General features: G+C 45.1%; 1 protein-coding gene across 1 annotated transcript in view; it reads right to left on the bottom strand.

Annotated features, from left to right (window-relative positions):
* Positions 1-3079: 3079 nt before the first annotated feature.
* Positions 3080-21290, bottom strand: part of LOC134431473 (transitional endoplasmic reticulum ATPase-like) — a 45840-nt gene continuing 27629 nt past the window's right edge. Inside the window, exons 7-10 of the mRNA XM_063179484.1 lie at positions 6738-7046; positions 5049-5198; positions 4551-4705; positions 3080-3185 (exon numbers count right to left, since the gene is read on the bottom strand). Of these exons, the coding sequence (XP_063035554.1) occupies positions 3080-3185; positions 4551-4705; positions 5049-5198; positions 6738-7046 (720 nt within the window). The remainder of the gene's footprint in view (positions 3186-4550; positions 4706-5048; positions 5199-6737; positions 7047-21290) is intronic.

The following is a 21290-nucleotide window of genomic DNA, read 5'->3' on the forward strand; positions in this document are numbered from 1 at the left end:
GTTGATCATTGCTGCATTCATACCCCAAATCTAACTGCAGATGTAGAATATGACATCAATCAGTTGAAACAAATAGATCATGAAGCACAAGAAGAGCAAAAGGATTTGGCTACAAGCTGGTTAGGAAAAATCTTTAAAGGATTAGGGTGGAATGTGAGTTCATGGATTAAATCTATCATTGAGAGTGTGATAATCTTACTAATTGTATTCTTAGCAATTTGGTTAGTTTACAGCATCTTAAAGGGAGAGATACAGAAGAAAACATCCTGGAACCAGAGGATAATAAAGGCACTAACACGAGATCCACGCCCACCATCGTCTGGTTCTCCAGTTCATAACAGCATCCACGACAACGTTTACATCAACCCTGGATTTGAAGAACCAAGTATGAACTGAGGAATAAAGGACTGTATCAAGTGAAAACATTTACACCTATAGTGAAGTGAAAATGCTTTCAAAGGGGGGACAATGATAGTGGAACCCTGGAAAAAGTTAAAGATAGAATCTAAAATGTTAGGCTTTGTGCTTTCCCTGATCAACTGCACCTGCATAAGCAGTATGATAAATTATATAATTGTTAGATGTGATGATTGTTTAGTAATTAAATGTAATTATTATATAACCATAGAAAGAATAGTGAGAAACTATGTTGGAAATTCAGAGAGGGGCTAAATTTATGTATACAATAGAACAATATAAGTTTAATAATTAACATGAAAGTTATGTAACGATAGAGTATAAAACATGATCATTTTGGATGTATGGTCGGAGTCAGATTTGGGTTGAATATACCCCCATTCCCGGAGCTCTTAATAAAAAGCACCGCATATAATCGCTCCATGATTATGTGTTTTTGAACGCTAACAGTATGACCAGCACTTCAAACGGCAGATGGTTCAGCTTTGATTCCTTAAATCTTCAAAAGGTGAATCAGCATAGACGGACATGGGCTACTCTGGATTCATCCCTAAGTCTGGACACGGTGTCCAAGCAACTTTATAACCAATGTAAAGGCTCTAGTATCATGACACCTAAGAAATTACCCACAGGGATATTTTTAATTTGTGGAGATAGAGCCTGGAATGGTATACCAGCCCAGCCGCAGGGTGGACCTTGTTACTTAGGCAAATTATCATTATTTCACCCCAATATATCTATATTAATGCAACTAAGTCAAAATACAAGCAGACAGAGGCGTAGCTTGCATAACTTAGACTGTAGTCAAATCCATGGTTCTGGAGTAAGCTGAAACAAGTGGTGGTTTCAACTATCCTGCCAGGAGGTGCTGCGAACAAAGCGATGAATTTAGCAAAACAACTAGGGTGCTGGGCTAAGGGTGAATTAAATAAAATGTCACAGATATTATATATGTTAACTGCAGATGTACAAAGTGTTAATCATGCTGTTTTACAAAATAGAGCCGCTATAGATTTTCTGCTTTTAGCACAAGGCCATGGGTGTGAAGAGTTTGAAGGGATGTGCTGCATGAATTTATCTGATCATTCTGTATCTATTCATGCTAAGATAAAAGAGCTACAGCAAGGGCTTCACAATCTCAAGGAAGAAGAAGGATTGGGAATTGATGAATGGCTTAAAAGTTTAGGATTAGGACCATGGTTAAGGAACCTTGTGATGTATGCTATAGGGATATTAGGTGTGCTTTTAGTGCTTTTACTTATTTTACCTTGTCTTTGTAGTTGTATTCAAAATATGGTTGGTAGGATGATAGAGAAAACTTGGCAAACTAACCTCCTTGCTCAAAGAGAAAGAAACGGGGGAAGTGTGGAGAGCTTGGTTCAAACATGGCTTAAAGAAAGAGGCCATGAAAATATACAGCTGATGGAAAAGTAAAAGGCAGCTGTAAGCAGCAGTTCCCAAGCCTGTTTCTGTAAATAACTAGGTTCTCAGGCACATTTTTATAAACAGCAGGGTTCTCAGGCAGTCAATAGCACATGACCACTCTGCAAGTCTTATGGCCATTGTCTCACACAGGCTATCCCCTTCAGTTCACAGCTGGGTCATATCCAGCATGCCACACTGCTCCTATGTGCATGATGAGACCAGACCCAGGACTTCTCTCATATAAAACACTGAAGTACAGCAGTACAGTTCAGAGAAGGGAAAATAAACCAAGGAGCAAGGCAGCAACCTGTAACCAGAAAGGAAGCATAAGAATTATGGTCAAAACCCAACTACAGAGTATGAGGCAAAAAAAGGGGCAAGCTGGCAGCAGAGAGACATGCCTGTCATCAGAACTCCACAAGTACTGCAGGGGAAGGGGAAAAATCTCTCCACAAAGCCTGATGAACAGTGCTGCAGCATCCCCTTTTTTAATAATAGGATCATGCTGCACCACAAACTTCAGAGACAGCCCAAGAGCCCCCTTGTACCAACCTTCAGGCAGGGCAGATAGAACCAGGATTAGTGAAATCCTTTGCTGCAGAGGAGCCAAAACAGCAGGAGACCCAACAGCTCAGGGCCAGCATCACAGAAGCAAGAGATACCTGCTATCAGGCTCTCTTAGTTGGTGCTTCCTGCCAAATTGAAGCAGGGAAGAGACAGACTGCCAAACCAATTTCTTCTGTTAACTTGGGCTAAGAGACATAATGAAAAACAACCACGAACACACCAGGGAAGCATGCATACAGATAGGCTCCACCAGACTGAGGAGTGTTCAGATAGCACGAGACCTGGAGTTTACAGGGACAACACAAACTACACTGTACCAGGCACACACAAAGGAGTGTTGTGGGACTTTTATTATTTTTTATCATTTTTGTGGGATTTTTTTTAATACAGGCTAGCATTGTATTCTTTACTAAAGCTGCTGATTCTGCCACATAAACTAGCACAGAAATTTCTCAGAAATTATGTCAGTTTCCCTCCTTGTTAATTCACTGTCTGCCTCTCAACTGAACACCACTCTGGATTTGTGTTTGCAGAAAATATTCCCTGTACAAAGTGGTGTGCAGCTACACTGTTCTGACTGAAGAATGAAGAAGCTAAGAGTCCACTGAACACTGGATTATTTTTGCTGTACAATGTGGCCTGATATGGAGCTGGTCCACCAAGCTGAGTGTTAACCATGGATATCGTCGTCATTGTCTTCGCTGTACACGTTGCCCCCGCTGCCACCTCCTGTACCTTGGCTCGGACCAGTACAGCCCTGGTTGCCTGATGGGAACCTGCATGCAGCAGTGCAGGACAGGAAAGAAGAGATGCTGTTAAAAAGCCTCCTTGCAGCGCAGTGCCATACCCTCCCTCTGTGCCAAACCCCAGTGACAAGTAGGACAGGCAGGAGGAATGGGATGAAATCTTACAGCAGATCATGCAAAAGGCTTATATGACTTCTAGGTATCACTTGTCCTGGGTAACACAAAATGTTATTGTAGTCCATATCCATCTGTGCCCAAAGATTGTTACTGTCTCCTTAAGACCCTGTGACCAGAAATGAAACTGTGGGGCTGGGAGATTCTTGGGCTTTTTGAGGTTGGGGCATGAAGGCAGAGCTCTCTCTTGCCTCTACTAGCAACAGTAGCAACACAAGAAGCTGCATTTTGCAATCAAAAACTGCTACAGAGCGAATTTTGCCAGGTGAGGTTGGGCTACCATTCTTAGGTGCTCAGAAGTCCGGTTTTTTTCTCCCCCATCAATCAGAACAGAGACCCGAGACAGCAGCACCAACACCAGTGGCTTGGAGGCTGCAGTGCTGACACTGGCTGGATCCAGCTGGCCAAGGAAGAGGCAGAGAGAGAGAGAGGAAACTTGCTGAGCCACCATGAGAGCCTATGTCAGCTCCCTGGCAGCATTGACTCTTTTTGGACAGAAGTAGTTTTCCCAGGTTTTACTTTTTGTTTGCCCCTGCTCCAGTTGTTCGTTTTGGGGGGGGGAGCTTTGGAACTGTGGATGCTTGTTTGTCACATTGATTCCTTTGTTCTCTCTCTCAAATGCATAGCCCAGAAAGAGGACTCTGCCATTTTGTCATTGTTCCACAGGACAATTAGGGGGATCTCCTTTGCATTTATGGGTGGAGATTAAACTGTTTTCCCTTTGTTTCCCCACACATAGTTGTCTGTGGAGGGCACCATCTTCAGAGGGTTTACTCTGCCATTTTGAGTTTCTCTTCCTGGGGACTCTGTGAGATTTAGCAACTTTGTAACTAGTGACTATCACTGTTATTTTTTTGTTTTGTTTTTTTAGTAAACTTTTATTTTTTCATTTATATCTACTCATGTTTGTCTCGCCTTATTGGTAGAAAGGGATTATTTAAAGCTATAAGGGGAGGTAACTCATTTTAGAGTGTTCCCCTTAAATTGCCTTAATCAAGACACTTGTGTTAAAGGAAAAAGGGTTGTTGGACTTCAGGAGTACTGAGAGCAGCTAAAACCAACCAGCAGCACAGCCTACATCTGCCACACACTCAGCTTTCTGCTGTACATGCTAGGGAAAATGCAGTGTAAGAGGGAATTTTTTACCCAGAATCCAGCAGAAAGCTGCCTCAATGCTCTGTTCTGGGGCTAACTGAGCCACATTGCCCTTCTCATGTTTACCTGAAGCTGCCAAAGCCACGGCTCTGCTGCAGGGTCTGTGCAAACATCTCATATTTCCTGATGTCATTGTCACTGACAGAGCAGCGAGCAAAGTGCATGGCTTCCTCAAAGTGATCCCTGCGTATCTCAGGGACTGGGTCATCCTTCTCCACCTCCTGCAGCAGGACAGAGGAACCAGGTGAGCTGCATGCCCAAGCTCTGTAGTTCAACAGCCACACACAGCCTCCCACTAGATCAGGAGGCTCCAACACCCACCAAAGCTGGAACTGGAGAGAGACACTGTGACAGACTAAGTCAGGGCTGCATCAGGGGCTGGCTTTCTGAGCAATGCTGACAGTGAGGTACCCCAGGAGGGCCTCATGCTCCCATTCCATGCTCTCTGCTGAGACCCCACTCATCCCCAACTGAGGATTATGAAGAGGAATGCATTCTGCCTCACGCACAGGCAAAGGTGGGCTGCCTGTGTCATAAGTGGGGAAAGCTCAGTGTACCACTCACCATGGCAGAAGGGTTGGTCTGCCTCTCACGCTCTCGCCTGATCTCACTCTCGATGGATTCGCGGATGGCCAGTTTGCAGGCACGCTGGCAAATTTCTGTCAGGTCAGCCCCCGAAATGGTCATCTTAGCTAAGAAATCCAGGTCAACGTCCTAGTGGAAAAAAACCCAAACAAACAAAACCAACAATAAAAAAAAAAAAAAAAAAAAAAAAAAAAAACAACCCCTAAGAGAAGCCTGTCCTTTATACCTTACATCCTCAGGTGACAAAATGTCTTTAGATCTCATGGTATAAAGATGCTGCCTCCACTTTGGTCAATTTTGAAAAGATGAGCTATTAAGGTTCTTGGTTTTGGGAAAAGTTAACCACATATAAAGGCAGGCCATACTCCCCACACACCCAGTAAGATCCTGGGAAGCAGCTGTAAATCACAGAATGGTCTGGGTTGGAAGAGACCTCAAAGATCATCTAGTACCAACCCTCCTGCCATGGGTGGGGACACCTTCCACTAGACCAGGCTGCTTAGAGCCCTATCCAGTCTGACCTTGAACACTTCAGGGATGGGGCATCCACAACTTCTCTGGGCAACCTGTGCCAGGGCCTTACCACCCTCACAGTAAAACATTTCTTCCCAGTATCCCATCTAACCCTGCCCTCTTTCAGTTTGAAGCCATTCACCCTTGTCCCATCACTACACACCCTGACAAAGAATCCCTCCCCATCTTTCCTGTAAGCTTCCTGTAGGTATTGTAAGGCTGCTATGAAGTCTCCCCAGATCCTTCTCTTCTCCAGGCTGAACAGCCTTAAGTCTCTCAGTCTGTTTTCATAGCAGAGGAGCTTCAGCCCCCTGAGTATTTCTGTGGCCTCCTCTGGACCCGCTCCAACAGTTCCATGTCCTTCCTATGCTGGGGGGCCCAGAGCTGGACACAGTACTCCAGGTGGGGTATCACAAGAGTGGAGTAAAGGGGAAAAATGCCTCTGTATTGGTTACCCTCAAGAAGAGGCAGCTTGTCTTGTGGATTTAGGATATTATTTACTTTGGTCTCAGAATAAGGAGTCAAATGAAACACTGTCAGACTAGAAATAGGAATGATACACAGGCAGACCAAGACAACCAATCTTCTGCTCCTTCCCTTCAACTGAGGGAGTAGTACTGCAACCTCCTTTGAAGCTTTCCTTCCCAACAGCACCTAAAAAGGTAAACTTGGCATAAAATAGCTTGAGCTCTCACTTGACATCTGTTTTTTTTCTGATTAACTATCAGTTTCATTATTGCCTGCCCCCAATGCAAGGAACATAGCTCTTGCAACAATTCAGTTCAGCAACAATTAACTTCACTAGTTCCTCTTCAGTTTCCATTTCCCACCTGTTTTCTACATTTACTTTTCTTTCTGAGTACAAGAATCTTTTCCATCTTGCCATAACAGGCTTTCCTGTTCCCACACTGTGGGCAGAACACCATGTGACAAAGACCTGCTGTGCTTACATACCAACACCTACCTTTATTAATACCTACTCTCAGAGCTCAAGCCTCCCCCTACTTCTTCACTTCCATTCTTCAGGGACTGAAGATTTCCCAGCTCTGGATTGTAAGGAGCAGTCACCAGCCCTCTGCTCTACCCCCAGCTTGTGAGGAGCAGGTACAGCTTACAGCAAACCAAAGCCAGACACAGTCAAAGCACAGATCCTACCTTGGCAACTGGTGATTTCCTCAGATTTGCCTTAAGAATTGCAACCCGGGACTTCTCATCAGGCAGGGGGATGCAGATGAGCTGATCCAGGCGGCCGGGGCGCAGGATGGCTGGGTCAATGATGTCTGGCCTGTTGGTGGCACCAATGATGAAGACGTTTTTCTTGGTGGACATGCCATCCATCTCGGTCAGAATCTGGTTGATGACACGATCTGCAGCACCACCACCATCACCGATATTCCCACCTTGGGCCTTGGGGATGGAGTCCAGCTCATCAAAGAAGAGCACACATGGGGCTGCTTGGCAAGCCTGCAAGAAGCAAATGGGAACAATTACTCCATGTTAATACCACTAGGCAGTCTGGTATGGCTTTCTTGCCCCTACCTTACCATGCCTATGGGATTGCTGCCTGCAGCAGGGCTATAATCTTCTTGGTGGCGAACAGAGGGGCCAACCCGATCTTGCCCTCTATTTCTTGTTTTATTTTACTTGTTGGTCCTTAAGGAAACTGCCCCAATATCTCTTACAGTTCCCCTGTGTACTTCCCCTCAACAGATGCTTGTAATTCCCATCTATTAAAACAGGACAATTACATAAACTATACAGTTCAAACTCCCCACCCAAAGTGTTAGTTAAAACAATCTTCAAGCTGGCTGGTGGAAGCTCGACTCTACTTTTTGGATGCCTTTGAGCTTCTTTGGTTATCTCTCACCCAGTCTGGGTGTTATAGTCTATTCTTTGGGTTCTTTTACTGGGCCTTTAATTCTGTTGACATGAGTCCACTCTTGTTCAGCGGTTCACACAGCCGATTCAGTTGTTAGTAGTACCTGACAGGGACCTCCCCCCACTGAGGGGTTAAACTGAAGACGATGCACATAGCACTGCCTCAACTACTCTTAAAGTAGTTACTATTGTTGACATAAGGGAACTATGGCCTAGGAAGCATTACAATCACAGAGAGGTTTAGTACTTGGCCTAGCATCCCATTTTGATGGCAGCAGTTTTTAGGGAACATGGGTTAGAACAGCAGTGGATCACAGCGATTGTAGATACCCCTGTTTATAGGGATTTAATGGAAACTTAAACACTATTACATTTGATGGAAATCACTATACACAACTTTACATAAACTTTTTGGCAAACTTATGAAGCCCTAAAGCAGATAGCCTTCTAGAAGTAATGGGTTAAAACATGGAATGTGAGGCCTGTAAAGCGGGGCCTAGCACTAGAACACACGGAGAAAGCACAGCACTAGGAAAACAGAGTAACAAATTAGATAAGGGGTAGAGCATCATGACAGGGGAAGAGATAGGTATAGGAGAAACTAATGGACTAAGCAGGTTTAGAGCCAGCAATGTCGAAACGATCCTAAGGGTTTTGCCAAACCACGGGATCTAAGCCAAACACACCGGGAATTGACCAAATTAGGAAATGAGTTCAAAAGTTTAAAGAGGAAGACTCATCGGAAAGACCCCGTCTATGATGAAGGCAACAGGAACGACCACCTGAAAATTCCCCAAAAGAGATGTCTCCACCTGCGCTCCGCCCACGCTCCGCCTACACCACGCCCCATATGAATATGCATGATTATGTACCTGATCTGATGTAATCCTATACCCAAAATTGTATATAAGGCTTGCTTTTGCTATGTGAACTCAGAAATCCATTTTGTGATTTCTCCGACGCGTCGCTAATAAAAATACCTCCTGCTTAATTGACTTAAGTTGAGTCTGATTAGGCAGTCACTCTGCCTGTTTGGGGCAAAATTCGGCATCATTTCTGGCGAGCCAGGCAGGAGGTATGGCACCAGACAGGAGATCCAGGACTTGAGGGGTCCTCCCCGAGCCGGGTCCGGGGTCGGGACCCTCGGGCGCCCCTGACTAACGTTTGTCAGAAGAGACTCCCCCCCCGGACCAGTGCTCTCGGTGGACGAAGAGTACCCTGCATCTCCTGCTCCAATTAAGAGGTATTTAAATTCTTTATTGGTTTTAGAATAAAGCGCTTTTATTGGGAAACGGGGGTCAGACGTGACCGCCCGAAGGGAAAGCTGGGGGACGCCCCAGTAAAGAATCCCAGGTTTGCTAGCATTGGTTTTGCTAGCATTGGTTTTGCTAGCATTGGTTTTGCTAGCATTGGGTTTGCTAGCATTGGGTTTGCTAGCATTGGTTTTGCTAGCATTGGTTTTGCTAGCATTGGGTTTGCTAGCATTGGTTTTGCTAGCATTGGTTTTGCTGGGGTTAAAAATCCCAGCTTCGGTTAAAATTAATTGAAGAGAAAAAAAAAAAAAAAACAAAAAAACAAACAAAAAAAAAAAAAAAAAACAAAAAAAAACAGGTTACAGTCCTGCCGGAGGGAGTATTTGTTTATCTTGGTATCTTCGATCTGTTTTTACTGTGTGGGAACTGTTTTAAACACTGTGCACTGTGTTATAACACTGTGAATCGCTTTCTGAGAGGTCTGTCAGCCAGGGATCCTTTTGTGTCTGTTCTATGTGCCTGTTGCAGAATCCTGCAGGAAATATCTTGTCGCTCTCTCTGTAATCTTTTAGAAAAGACTAAGTTGATAGACGTCCGGCAAGGAATTTGTCACCCCCTGCAGTTGTTATACTGTCTACAGTTGTGATTGCATGAGTCTGGCAAACCGGTATCTCGCGGTCAGTAGGCGACCTCTCGTGACCAAACCTGGTAAAACAGTCTGTTCTGACATGAGACCATAAGGTAGGAGCCTTTCACTGTACGGGTGTGTGTGTGGAGTGAGTGAGACGCAGCATTGCTGCGAAACGAGAGCGGAGTCTCGATCCGCATTTTCTGGACGAAGCGAATGGAAATTGTGTGAGTGAAGTGTTAAGGGATATTGGCATATAGTACTTGTGGAAAAGAGCACGAATACAGATAATAGCCATGGGAAGCCAACAGAGTAAAGATATAAATATGAAAACCCCTTTAGGATGTATCCTAAAACACTGGAAGGACCTGGGAGGGATTCCAGGGGGAAACATAAGTAAGAAGACACTTCTTAAGTATTGCACACAATGGTGGCCCCTGTACCGTCTTGATGACGGAGAAAAATGGCCCCCGGAGGGGACAACTAACTATAATACCATTTTACAACTTATGCTCTTCCTTCGGCGGCTCAATAAATGGGATGAGGTAATATATGCAGACATGTTTTTCACCCTAAGGAATAAACCTGAGTGGCAAAAGGAATGTGGAATTAATGTAGCCCCTCAGGACCCCCTAGTATTGGCTTTGGAAAGAGATAAGAAGGGTCCGAAGTCAAAGGACCGTTGCTGTGATGCATGCAGTATTGGACAGCAGTGTCTCAAGTTAACAAGGAGAGATAGTGGAAAGGAGAGCGAAATAAGCTTGTGGGAATACCATCCATTCGCTCCCGGGCGGGAAGGGCCCCTTCCCAGACCAAAGGAGGAACAAGGGGATCCTAGCCCATTAAAGGAATTGGAGCAGTGGTGGAAATCTAAGTTTGGATGCAGCCCTCAGAAGCTAGACAACGGCTGGGAGGAGGGTAGCCCATCAAAATCGGGGATTAGTGAGGGAAAGGGCAGCCCTCAGGAACCAGGTAGCCCACAGGGGTCGGGGAGCTATGCTGACAGCCCACCCAGACTGGAACTTCAAAGGGAAGAAGGCAGTCCGTCGGGAGTAGAGAGCCGGGGGGAGACACGCAGCCCGCCCGAGCTTAGTCCATATGGGGATAGTAACACATCCAGAAATGGGGGTGACTGTAGAATAGAAACTAGCACACCAAGGACTGGAGTTTGCAGGATGGAAACCAGCACGCCAAAGGCTGGGGACAAGAGCGGCTCATTGGGGGGCGACGTCTCTGAATTAAAATATAGTAAGGGGAGTGGTAATGTGACATGCGAAAAGGAGACAGAGAACAACTCGCAGAGACTGAGTATAATAATACAGATAGAGGATAAAAGAGATGGGAAAGCAGCAGAGGACGAGAGGGGTAGTAGCCCGGGGCAGGATAGGAGCCGACAGATATTAGGGGGACGACAGACCCAGGACGGGAGTTGGACGGACTGTGTAATAGAGATAGGAGGTGAAAATGAGGAACTGGACATAGAGGCACAGGAAGAGGACCCCGGGGCAAGGACCAGTCACTCGTATTATACCAGATCTGTGGCACGAGGGGAGGTAAAGCGAAGAGAGGAGGGGAACCATACGATAGCTCCTCTCCGACAAATTATGCCAATGGTAGGGGAAAAGACTAGAGTAAAGGTGCCGTTCTCAACAAGTGATTTGAACAATTGGAGAGATGAAGCAAGAAACTTCAGGAGGAATCCAGAGGGAGTAGCAAAGAGGTTTGAGCTAATGGCAAAGAATTTAGATATTGACTGGGAAGATATAGAGGTGATGCTGTCAGAACTGACAGATACAGAAAGGGAACTCGTATTGGAAACAGGAAAACGACATGCCCAAGTATTGTCAGGGAGACTAGAGGATAATTTCCCCAGCAGTAAACCAGAATGGGACCCGGGCAACGAAGAACACTATCGACGACTGGTGCAGTATAGAAAGCTGATCGCGATGGGCCTGCGTAATGCGATCCCTAAGGCTATCAATTGGTCGATGCTATATGACATTAGGCAGGGAAAGGATGAGACCCCGTCAGAGTTTTTGGATAGACTTAGGGCAGCCATGAGACAATACACACCCCTGGACCCAGCAACGGAAGAAGGGAAACAACACCTGTTGGGATTAATGATGGGACAGAGTAACCCAGACATTAGGAAGAAATTGCAAAAACTTGAGCATCCAGAAAATAAAAACCTGGAGGCCTTGCTGAATGAGGCATGGAAGGTATATAATAATAGAGAAGTTGAGGAGAAGAAAAAAGAGGACAAGAGGATAGCCCGAGTAGTGGCTGTGGCAGTAGCAGCTCAGAAGACAGGTTACCCGGAACCTGGAGCCAGGGGTAGGGGTAGAGGCTACCCAGTGAGAGGGGGAGGGAAGTTCCAACCCCACCCAGCTAGAGTGGGGCCAGATCAATGTGCATACTGCCTACAGACTGGGCACTGGAAACAAGAATGCCCCCAGTTAAAGAAAAGGCTAATGGCCACTACTACCACCACACGGCAAGAAAGTGAATGAGGGGGACCGGTGGGCCATACCCTAGCAGACCCACTGGTTAAAATGGAGCTAGGGGAAGGTAAACAGGAATTGGACTTTTTGATTGATACGGGAGCGACTTTTTCGGTTTTAAATCAACAACTGGTACCTAAAAGTGATGAATTTGTACAAGTTATGGGAGCAACAGGCCAACCAGAAAAAGCTTACTTTTTGAAACCTATCAAATACAAAATTGGGAAACAAATGGGAATTCACCAGTTCCTGTATTTGCCAAATTCACCAAAGCCTCTATTAGGGAGAGATTTATTGGAGAACTTGGGAGCCACAATAAAATTCAATAAAGACAGATTGGAATTTCAAGTAAACGATGAACAACTGATTACAGCCCTAAGCCTAACAATCAGTTGTGTGGAACCCAAGCCTGAAAACCACAACTTCGAGCAAATCCTGAGCAAGACTTATCCGTTAGTATGGGCCACGGATATACCTGGAAAATCAAAACGAGCGACACCGATTGTTGTCGAACTTAAGGTCGGGGCAAGACCAGTGGTAAGAAAACAATACCCTCTGAGAATAGAAGACAGAAAGGGAATTGAGCCCATAATCAAAAGGTTTTTAGAACTGGGGTTATTGGTAGAATGTGAATCGGATTTTAATACACCGATCTTGCCAGTAAAGAAACCTAATGGAACGTATAGGCTTGTTCAGGATCTGAGGGCAGTAAACGAAATAACCAAGACATTACACCCGGTGGTTGCTAATCCATATACACTTTTAACCAGGCTAAAGGATAGCCTGGCTTGGTTCACCGTATTAGATTTGAAAGACGCATTCTTCTGCCTTCCCTTAGCCCCCGGGAGTCAAAAGATTTTTGCCTTTGAGTGGGAATCAGTAGATAGGGGGAGAAAGACCCAACTTACCTGGACACGGTTGCCCCAAGGCTGGTCTAACTCGCCCACAATCTTTGGGAATCAGTTAGCCAAAGAATTAGAACAATGGGAAGGGCCACCGGGAGATGGCGCCCTCCTGCAGTACGTAGACGACCTCCTAATAGCGACAGTGACGGAGGAAGAATGCATTGAATGGACTATTTCCTTGTTGAATTTCCTGGGCTTAAGTGGATATCGAGTCTCTCAACAGAAAGCACAACTGGTGCAAAAGGAAGTGGTGTACCTGGGATACGAAATCTCCAGAGGGCAGCGATCCCTGGGAGCAGCCAGGAAAGAGGCCATCTGCCAGATGCCCAAACCAGAGACGGTGAGAGACCTGCGCGCCTTTCTGGGGATGACAGGTTGGTGTCGGCTGTGGATCTATCAGTATGGGATACTCGCTAAACCACTATATGATTTGCTGAAGGAAACCAAGAATGTCCTAGTTTGGACTCCTGAGGCGGAAGGGGCCTTCAAGAGACTGAAGCGGGAGCTGATGAGAGCACCAGCCTTAGGTCTCCCAGATGTGTCAAAACCATTCTGGCTATTTTCCCATGAGCGGCAAGGGATGGCCCTGGGAGTCCTAGCCCAGCAGTTGGGACCACACAAGAGAGCTGTGGCCTACTTCTCCAAGCGATTGGATGAAGTAAGTAAAGGATGGCCAGGCTGTCTGAGGGCAGTGGCCGCAGTGATAATTAACATAGAAGAGGCCAGGAAGCTCACGCTGGGCCAAAAGGTGACTGTGTTAGTATCCCACACTGTGTCAGCCGTGCTGGAACAGAAAGGCAACCATTGGCTGTCGCCTTCCAGATTCTTAAAGTACCAGGCCATCCTGGCTGAATCAGATGATGTAACCATTCAGGTAACTAATATTGTGAACCCAGCTTCATTCTTAGAAGGAAGAGCCCCAGCAGAACCCATCGAGCATGACTGCCTGGAAACAATTGAAGCCGTCTACTCCAGTCGCCCAGATCTCAAAGAGGAGCCGTTCGAAGGCGCGGACAACTGGTTTTCGGATGGCAGCAGCTTCGTGAAGCAAGGGGTAAGAATGGCTGGCTATGCAGTCACCACTACAGAAAGGGTAATTGAGTCAAACCCCCTGCCTGCAGGGACTTCAGCTCAAAAGGCAGAGCTGATAGCTCTGACCCGAGCCCTGGAATTAGCAGAGAACATGCAAATTAATATATGGACAGACTCTAAATATGCCTTTTCTGTCGTACATGCTCATGGAGCCATCTGGAAAGAAAGAGGACTGCTGACTACACAAGGAAAAACAGTCAAACATGCAGAAGAGGTTCTGCGACTGCTGGAGGCGGTCCAACTCCCAACACAGGTGGCCATAATGCATTGCAAGGGACATTTGAAAGGCAATACTATTCCAGAAATAGGGAACAGGAAGGCAGATACAGAAGCTAAATTGGCAGCCGCAAGAAATAGGGAAGCGGAAATAGCGGCCCTAATACCAGGGGAGCTGGATATCAATATCCAGCCAGATTACCAAGAATCAGATCATAGATGGATTCAAAGGAATAAGGGCAAAATACTAGAAAATGGTTGGGGTCAATTAGAAACAGGACAGTTAGTGATACCAGGAAACGTGATGTGGCAGTTTGTGAAGGCAGAACATGAGAAGGCCCATTGGGGCCTAGATTCGCTTTACCAATATTTGCAGACCAGAATAGCAGGACCAAAATTATTTACTACTATAAAACACGTTACGTCCCAGTGTGAACGGTGTCTGAAGAACAACCCGAATACAGGAACCAAAGTACACCAAGGAGCCATAAGCCGAGGTAAATTCCCAGGAGAGGTATGGCAAATTGATTTTTCTGAACTCCCAAGAAAAGGGGGGTTTCGGTACTTGTTGGTATTAACTGACACATTTTCTGGGTGGCCTGAAGCATTCCCCTGTAGGACAAATAAGGAAAGAGAGGTAACTAAAGTACTGTTGAATGAAATTATTCCACGGTTTGGGGTACCGAAGAGCATTTCTTCGGATAGAGGTACACATTTCTGTGCAAAAGTAGTGAGAGCAATAAGCAAAGCATTACAAATCAAATGGCAATTACACACACCCTACCGTCCACAGGCCAGTGGGCAAGTGGAAAAGATGAATCATCTTATCAAACAGCAAATTGCTAAAATATGCCAAGAGACTAATTTGCAGTGGTATCAAGCTTTGCCTATTGCTCTGCTGAGACTGAGAGTCAAGCCAAGATCGAAGGAAAAATTAAGTCCTTTTGAAATTCTGTATGGTAGACCTTATGCTATGCAAGTTGTAAATGGGGATGTCATAGACCAGATCGGTAATCAATACATTTACGATTATGTAATTGCGGTGGGGAAACAGTTTGATAAGAATGCTACTGTGATGATCGAGCACCAACCTAAGCAACCTGATTGTAAATTGCATCCGTTTAACCCCGGTGATTGGGTGTATGTTAAGAATCTTTTAGGAAAACCCCTACAAGAAAAGTGGGAGGGACCTTTCCAAGTGCTGCTGACTACCTTCACCGCGGTTCGGATCAAGGAACGACCTACGTGGATCCACTATTCACGGGTCAAGAGAGCTCCGGAAAACAAACAAGAAGAGCTTAAACCTGCCCTAGATGTACAGACTTCTGAGTCAGCTGACTCCGCAGGATCACGTGAGAATCCAACATAAACTAACATTGACTTTGCCAAAACCTTTATCTATCATAGCAGAATTTAATGCCGAAGCTAGAGCTGCATTGCGTAGCACGCCAATACAGTGGATAGGGTGGGTTGAAACATATAGTCAACAAGGACCTGACCCACAGGACCCTATTCACGATCAGCCGTGTTTTGGGTGTGGGGAAAGAAATTGTGTGGGACTAATTGGATTTCTTTGTGGAGGTTGTGATAGAAAATTTTGGAACGTACAAAGTTGTTTACTGGACCTCCAATGTTATGAGTGTAGCTGCAAAGAAGCAAGGGAAAATGACGACTATTTGGCCTTAGAGAAATTCGCCAACAGACCCATTTTAGAGGCTAGGGAATTGTTTGAAGCTCCCGAACAAATTGTATTAGGGTGGTGCCATTGGAAAGTACACCGCTGGTTACAATATTGTTTGAAACTTAGTCGTTCCAAGGTTTTATCGACCCGCTGCTATTCTTCTCTCCCACGACATCCACTAACAAGTGACCAAATTGGACCCTTTAAAAAACAAAGAGATTTAGACACTGAACTAGAAAAGGTTATTTTACGGGTAGAACAAATTCGCATCAAACAACGAGAGCGCCAAAAGAAACAAAATTGACAGCCAGACATCATGACCCCGACTCCACCTCAAACCTTTGCAACTCTGATCATTGGACTCTCGATAAGTATAGCTCTTCCCCAAGACCCTTCCCCAATAGACCCATGGTCTCAGGCACACCAGTGTATCCATCCAGAATTGGGAATGAGGAAACTCTATTTCGAGGTTTATGCCTTACGTAACAACCAGCCATTTCCAAGTGAAACATGGGAGCGGCTCTCCATGGTAGCGAACAAGGGAGACCAGATTCAGGTTGGGTGTCGAGAGCTTGACCCGGTAGAAGGACCGGTAGAAGGAAAAACGAGGCGACTAGTATTAACCATTCAACCCTCGAACCCAGACTCTGAAAATGACATAATCACCTATAGTCCAGTGAAGATGGGCAAGCCCACTATTTGGACTCAGCATAAGGGCCCGATTTCATGTCAGTGGGCCGATTTCAGGGGAGATCCACCCGGGTCCCAACCCCGGACCTCGGTAATTTATAGAGAGGATTCGCTTGGGGAACTAAGTCCCCAGAACATAACCTATAACCCTCACCCCCTTCTCCATCTTCCGGGAGAAATTGTAGCATCTAGTGGCCCAAAGGAAGGGAAAGCACAGTGTGAGATGGCATTCAGATTAGATCAGGCAATGATGTTCACGTGTGAAAGAGAATCGAAGACACTGAGACAGGGTTCTTTCTTCCCTAAGCGTAATGGTGCATATGAGGTGGGCGTGATCCCATCAGATCCGGATGTAAACTCGACCCAAGAAACCACCCTACCAGTGGAATGTAAAGCAGTACATAACCTAACCTTTATAGGGCCTCAGGTGATAAGAAAATCTAACGAACTAAAATTGTTGTTAGACCCCACTTATTCCCTGAAAAAGGTGCAAATGAACATTCAGACCGATATTACTTATTTGCAAAAGGATTGCCGACCATTTATACAGCAAAGCCTTAAGGGATGGAATGCATGGTTAGCGACAAGGTCTCATCACAGAAGAACAAGAAGAGATCTAAGTGGGTGGATTGGCACCGGATTTGGCATAGTAAACACAATAGATCAAGAGGTATTAGTAAACAAGTTAAGTACCGTCACATCAAGCTTAGGAAAGCTTAAGGTGCCCCTCAGTTCGTCCATGCTTACATTAGCTGAAACACAATCACTAGTGGTGAAATTACTAACCATGGTAGCAAACCATACTGCAGAGGATTTTGTGAAGCTCGCTGACTACACAGGGGAACTTAGCAGAGACATTGCACTCGCTATCCAATGCTCTCAGACGCAACAATGGGTACAATCAGTAGCGGCAGGAATAATGAGAGAAGGAACGTCAGGTATATTACCTCAAGAAATAAGGGAAACAATATTAAAGGACAATCATACTACACAATTTGAGCGGGACCATCAGGCTTGGTGGCAATTAGTGAACTTCACTTATGAGCCTCAACAGGAACACATTGAAGCTTATGTTCTCACCATTAGTGCGGCAGAGGAGAGAGCTATCTTTCCCATCCTCACCCTAGGGACAATACACCAAGATGCCATTGTCAGGCCAATAGACCATAACGTCTGGGCCAGTTATGATTACACCAAAAATAGGTGGCAATCGGTTAGCACAGAAGCATGTATCCCTAGAGGACAATTAGGCTATGTTTGCGAAAATGCTGTGGTAGAAGCCGAAGATTTATGTTTAGATGCTGAAAATAGTGTATGTACCTTAGAAATGCTTCCGCATGATAGAACACAATCACAAGTTTACTATATAGGAAATGGGTGTGCTTGCGTAAGGACGGCTTGTGACAACGTCACTATAGATAATTGCCAAGAAGAGACTAACAATACTAACTTTTGTGTATGCAAGTTTGCCAAGATCGTAGGTTGTGATTTTCATTACACTGTCCCAATAACTACCCAACAGCTAATTAACGCAAATTTCAACCTATATCAAGAGATATCGAAATTACAAATAGGGATGGACGTCAAGATTCTTAAAGCAATGCTTGCACACCCTGAAGTAAAGAAATTGGTGCAAAAGGTGAATCAAACAACTAAACGAGTGGTATGGCAGATCGAACACAATTCAGAGAGAATAAAAAATGTCCTGACCAAAGTAGAACAAGTAGGCCAGCATCACTGGTGGGACATCTTTACAGGATATTCCCCAACAGCTACACAGGTCTTCCATTACCTGGTGCACCCAATGCTAGTAGTAATTGGAGCTTTGCTGTTACTAACTCTTATAAACATTTGTTTGTGGTGGAGGCTCAGGAGCATAATGAAAAGGACCCAAATGATTTGGGCAATGGTACAAGCCTATCAACGTCCTGTGGGACCAGAACTTGACGAAAGAATTCGTAAGTTACAAGAAAAAGGGGGGAAATGAAGCCCTAAAGCAGATAGCCTTCTAGAAGTAATGGGTTAAAACATGGAATGTGAGGCCTGTAAAGCGGGGCCTAGCACTAGAACACACGGAGAAAGCACAGCACTAGGAAAACAGAGTAACAAATTAGATAAGGGGTAGAGCATCATGACAGGGGAAGAGACAGGTATAGGAGAAACTAATGGACTAAGCAGGTTTAGAGCCAGCAATGTCGAAACGATCCTAAGGGTTTTGCCAAACCACGGGATCTAAGCCAAACACACCGGGAATTGACCAAATTAGGAAATGAGTTCAAAAGTTTAAAGAGGAAGACTCATCGGAAAGACCCCGTCTATGATGAAGGCAACAGGAACGACCACCTGAAAATTCCCCAAAAGAGATGTCTCCACCTGCGCTCCGCCCACGCTCCGCCTACACCACGCCCCATATGAATATGCATGATTATGTACCTGATCTGATGTAATCCTATACCCAAAATTGTATATAAGGCTTGCTTTTGCTATGTGAACTCAGAAATCCATTTTGTGATTTCTCCGACGCGTCGCTAATAAAAATACCTCCTGCTTAATTGACTTAAGTTGAGTCTGATTAGGCAGTCACTCTGCCTGTTTGGGGCAAAATTCGGCATCACTTATATGTAGAGGAAATTTTTTTCTCCTTACAAGAACAGAGTTTACACAGACAGCCAGGAGCCACTCGAGCCAGCAGAGCTAGGTAGTGACACACACACACAAATACATATATACACACATGTCTGTTTTTCCAGGTGGGACAGCAGCCGGATGCACACAGCTGTGTATCTAGAGCTATGTCCCTGAGTGTGCCCAGCCTCTGTGTCCACACAGGAACATATGCAGAGCTAGTGCACATACACACAGGTACCTGCTCACGTGCACAAGAGCTCTTGTGCACTACAGTACTTGCTAGCAGCACACACTTGTGTACACCTAATCTACCACACCAGCACACGTGCTACACAGACACTCACCTATGTACAGTATCTACTAATGCACATGTGCCTACAGGCACAAGACCTGCTTCCACATAGAGCTTGAGTACACCAATATGTGCAGTGTCATACACATTAATATACGCATGTCCCACTCAGAGCCATGCTCACATTGCAGAACTTGTGCACACTCACAAGCATGGAGCTGGCATAGACCCACTCACACCTGAGAGTGTATAATTTAACACACATGCAAACAGCAGTGCACACATCACGTATACATGTCAGCAAATCTATGTGAATAGTGCTGTGCACACTAACACACGTACATTATGCAAAGCAGGACGTGCACACCCACATCTGGGCACACTAGAAGACACGTGTACACAGAGCCGTACACACCAGCACACACGTGTACAGCACTCTCTCCAACCTCTCCTGCCCCAGATGCCCTCGTCGGTCTCTCCTCGTGGGATCATGTCACGGTGGGGATGGGGACTGGAGAGGGAAGTATGGGTGGGACATTGTGGCACCGTTTAAAGAATACCCTCTGTGCCTTTGGGGTGGGAACAGACAAGCCTGTCTTAAAGGAAAGGTCAAAAAGAGACTGTTGGATTCTTGCTTTTTGCCTCTCACTCTACAAGGGCAAAACTGAGCACTTTTTGCTGTCTTGTTTTCTCTAGGAGCTTGACTAGCACAAAGGAGAGGATTAGAAGGATTTATCAAAGATCACTGCTAGTGCATAGTGCACGTGGTGTTTCTCATCCCTTACATTATCATGGGATGTTGGGGTAGGAACTAACAACAGCCTTACTCCACTGCCTTGGAAGCTTGTGTTTTGTCAAGGGGCACCTTTTATTTCTTAACTGAGGAGGGGTATTTGTGGCCTTTATTACTGTGGAGGGTAGCTCACAGTCCTCTGGAGATACAATAAGGAAAGCTTCAGGCCTCTCTGCAGTGGTGACAGTGACTTTGAAACAAAGTTTTTTATCAAGATTTAATCTGGGACTGAAAGAGGGAAAGGTATCTATGTTATGCATGGAAATTTGAGTGGAAAACAACTGTAATTTCTAAAAGATATTTCTCATCAATGTAAGGTCTCCTGTTTTCTAAAGAAGTTTGGTTCAGTCTGACAGAAAATCACTTCCGGATGTACAGTTGTCAGTGCTGACTCAAGGTACACTTTTATGAGGTATATATTTAGTTTTCTACAGCAGTGCCAGAGATTCCATGAGCATCTGCATCCTTGCAGTGTAACAAAGCACATGAGCTCTGACACACAAAAGAACATAAAATATAGATACACTTTGGGTTCAAACCTGAAACATTCATCTTTTGGGAATTCCATTTCCAAATGAAGTGTGGCCAGATGAAAACTACTGAAGCACACAAATACCAAGACCACCACCACAAACTGCAGAAATTACTGAAAGAGTAAACCTGTCTAAAGGTTTCTTTGTATGGAGAACAGCTACAATAAACGGTTTCAACATCAAAATCAACTGGAAAACAACAATTTCAGGGAAAATGTTACAAAATTAACACTGCATTTCAGGGATTTTCTCGGGCACATTTTTAAGATGATGTACACAAACTAAACTGCCTGAGAGAAACAGCATTAGAGTGCACTGTAAGACTCAGCTTTTTCAGGGCGACGAGGGAAGAGCAGAAGCTTAGCAAAGCTTTGCCAACTTTCTTTCCTCTCACAGAGAAGCTAAGTAAGGTTTAAAATAAAAGTGACTGCAGTAATGACCTACCAGTACTACTCAACACTATGCTACAAGAGCAGATTGAAAAATAGTATTCACAGAGAAAGAGACAAGAAGGCGGGAGGTGGTAAAAGGGAGGAGGAAAACAAAGTACACTCTAAGCTAGTGGGTTTTTTTCTGGAGTCTAGGATTTTCTTTGGATGGAGTAAGGTGTAGAGTAGT

Source organism: Melospiza melodia, chromosome W (assembly GCF_035770615.1).
Source record: "Melospiza melodia melodia isolate bMelMel2 chromosome W, bMelMel2.pri, whole genome shotgun sequence".
Classification (NCBI taxonomy): domain Eukaryota; kingdom Metazoa; phylum Chordata; class Aves; order Passeriformes; family Passerellidae; genus Melospiza; species Melospiza melodia.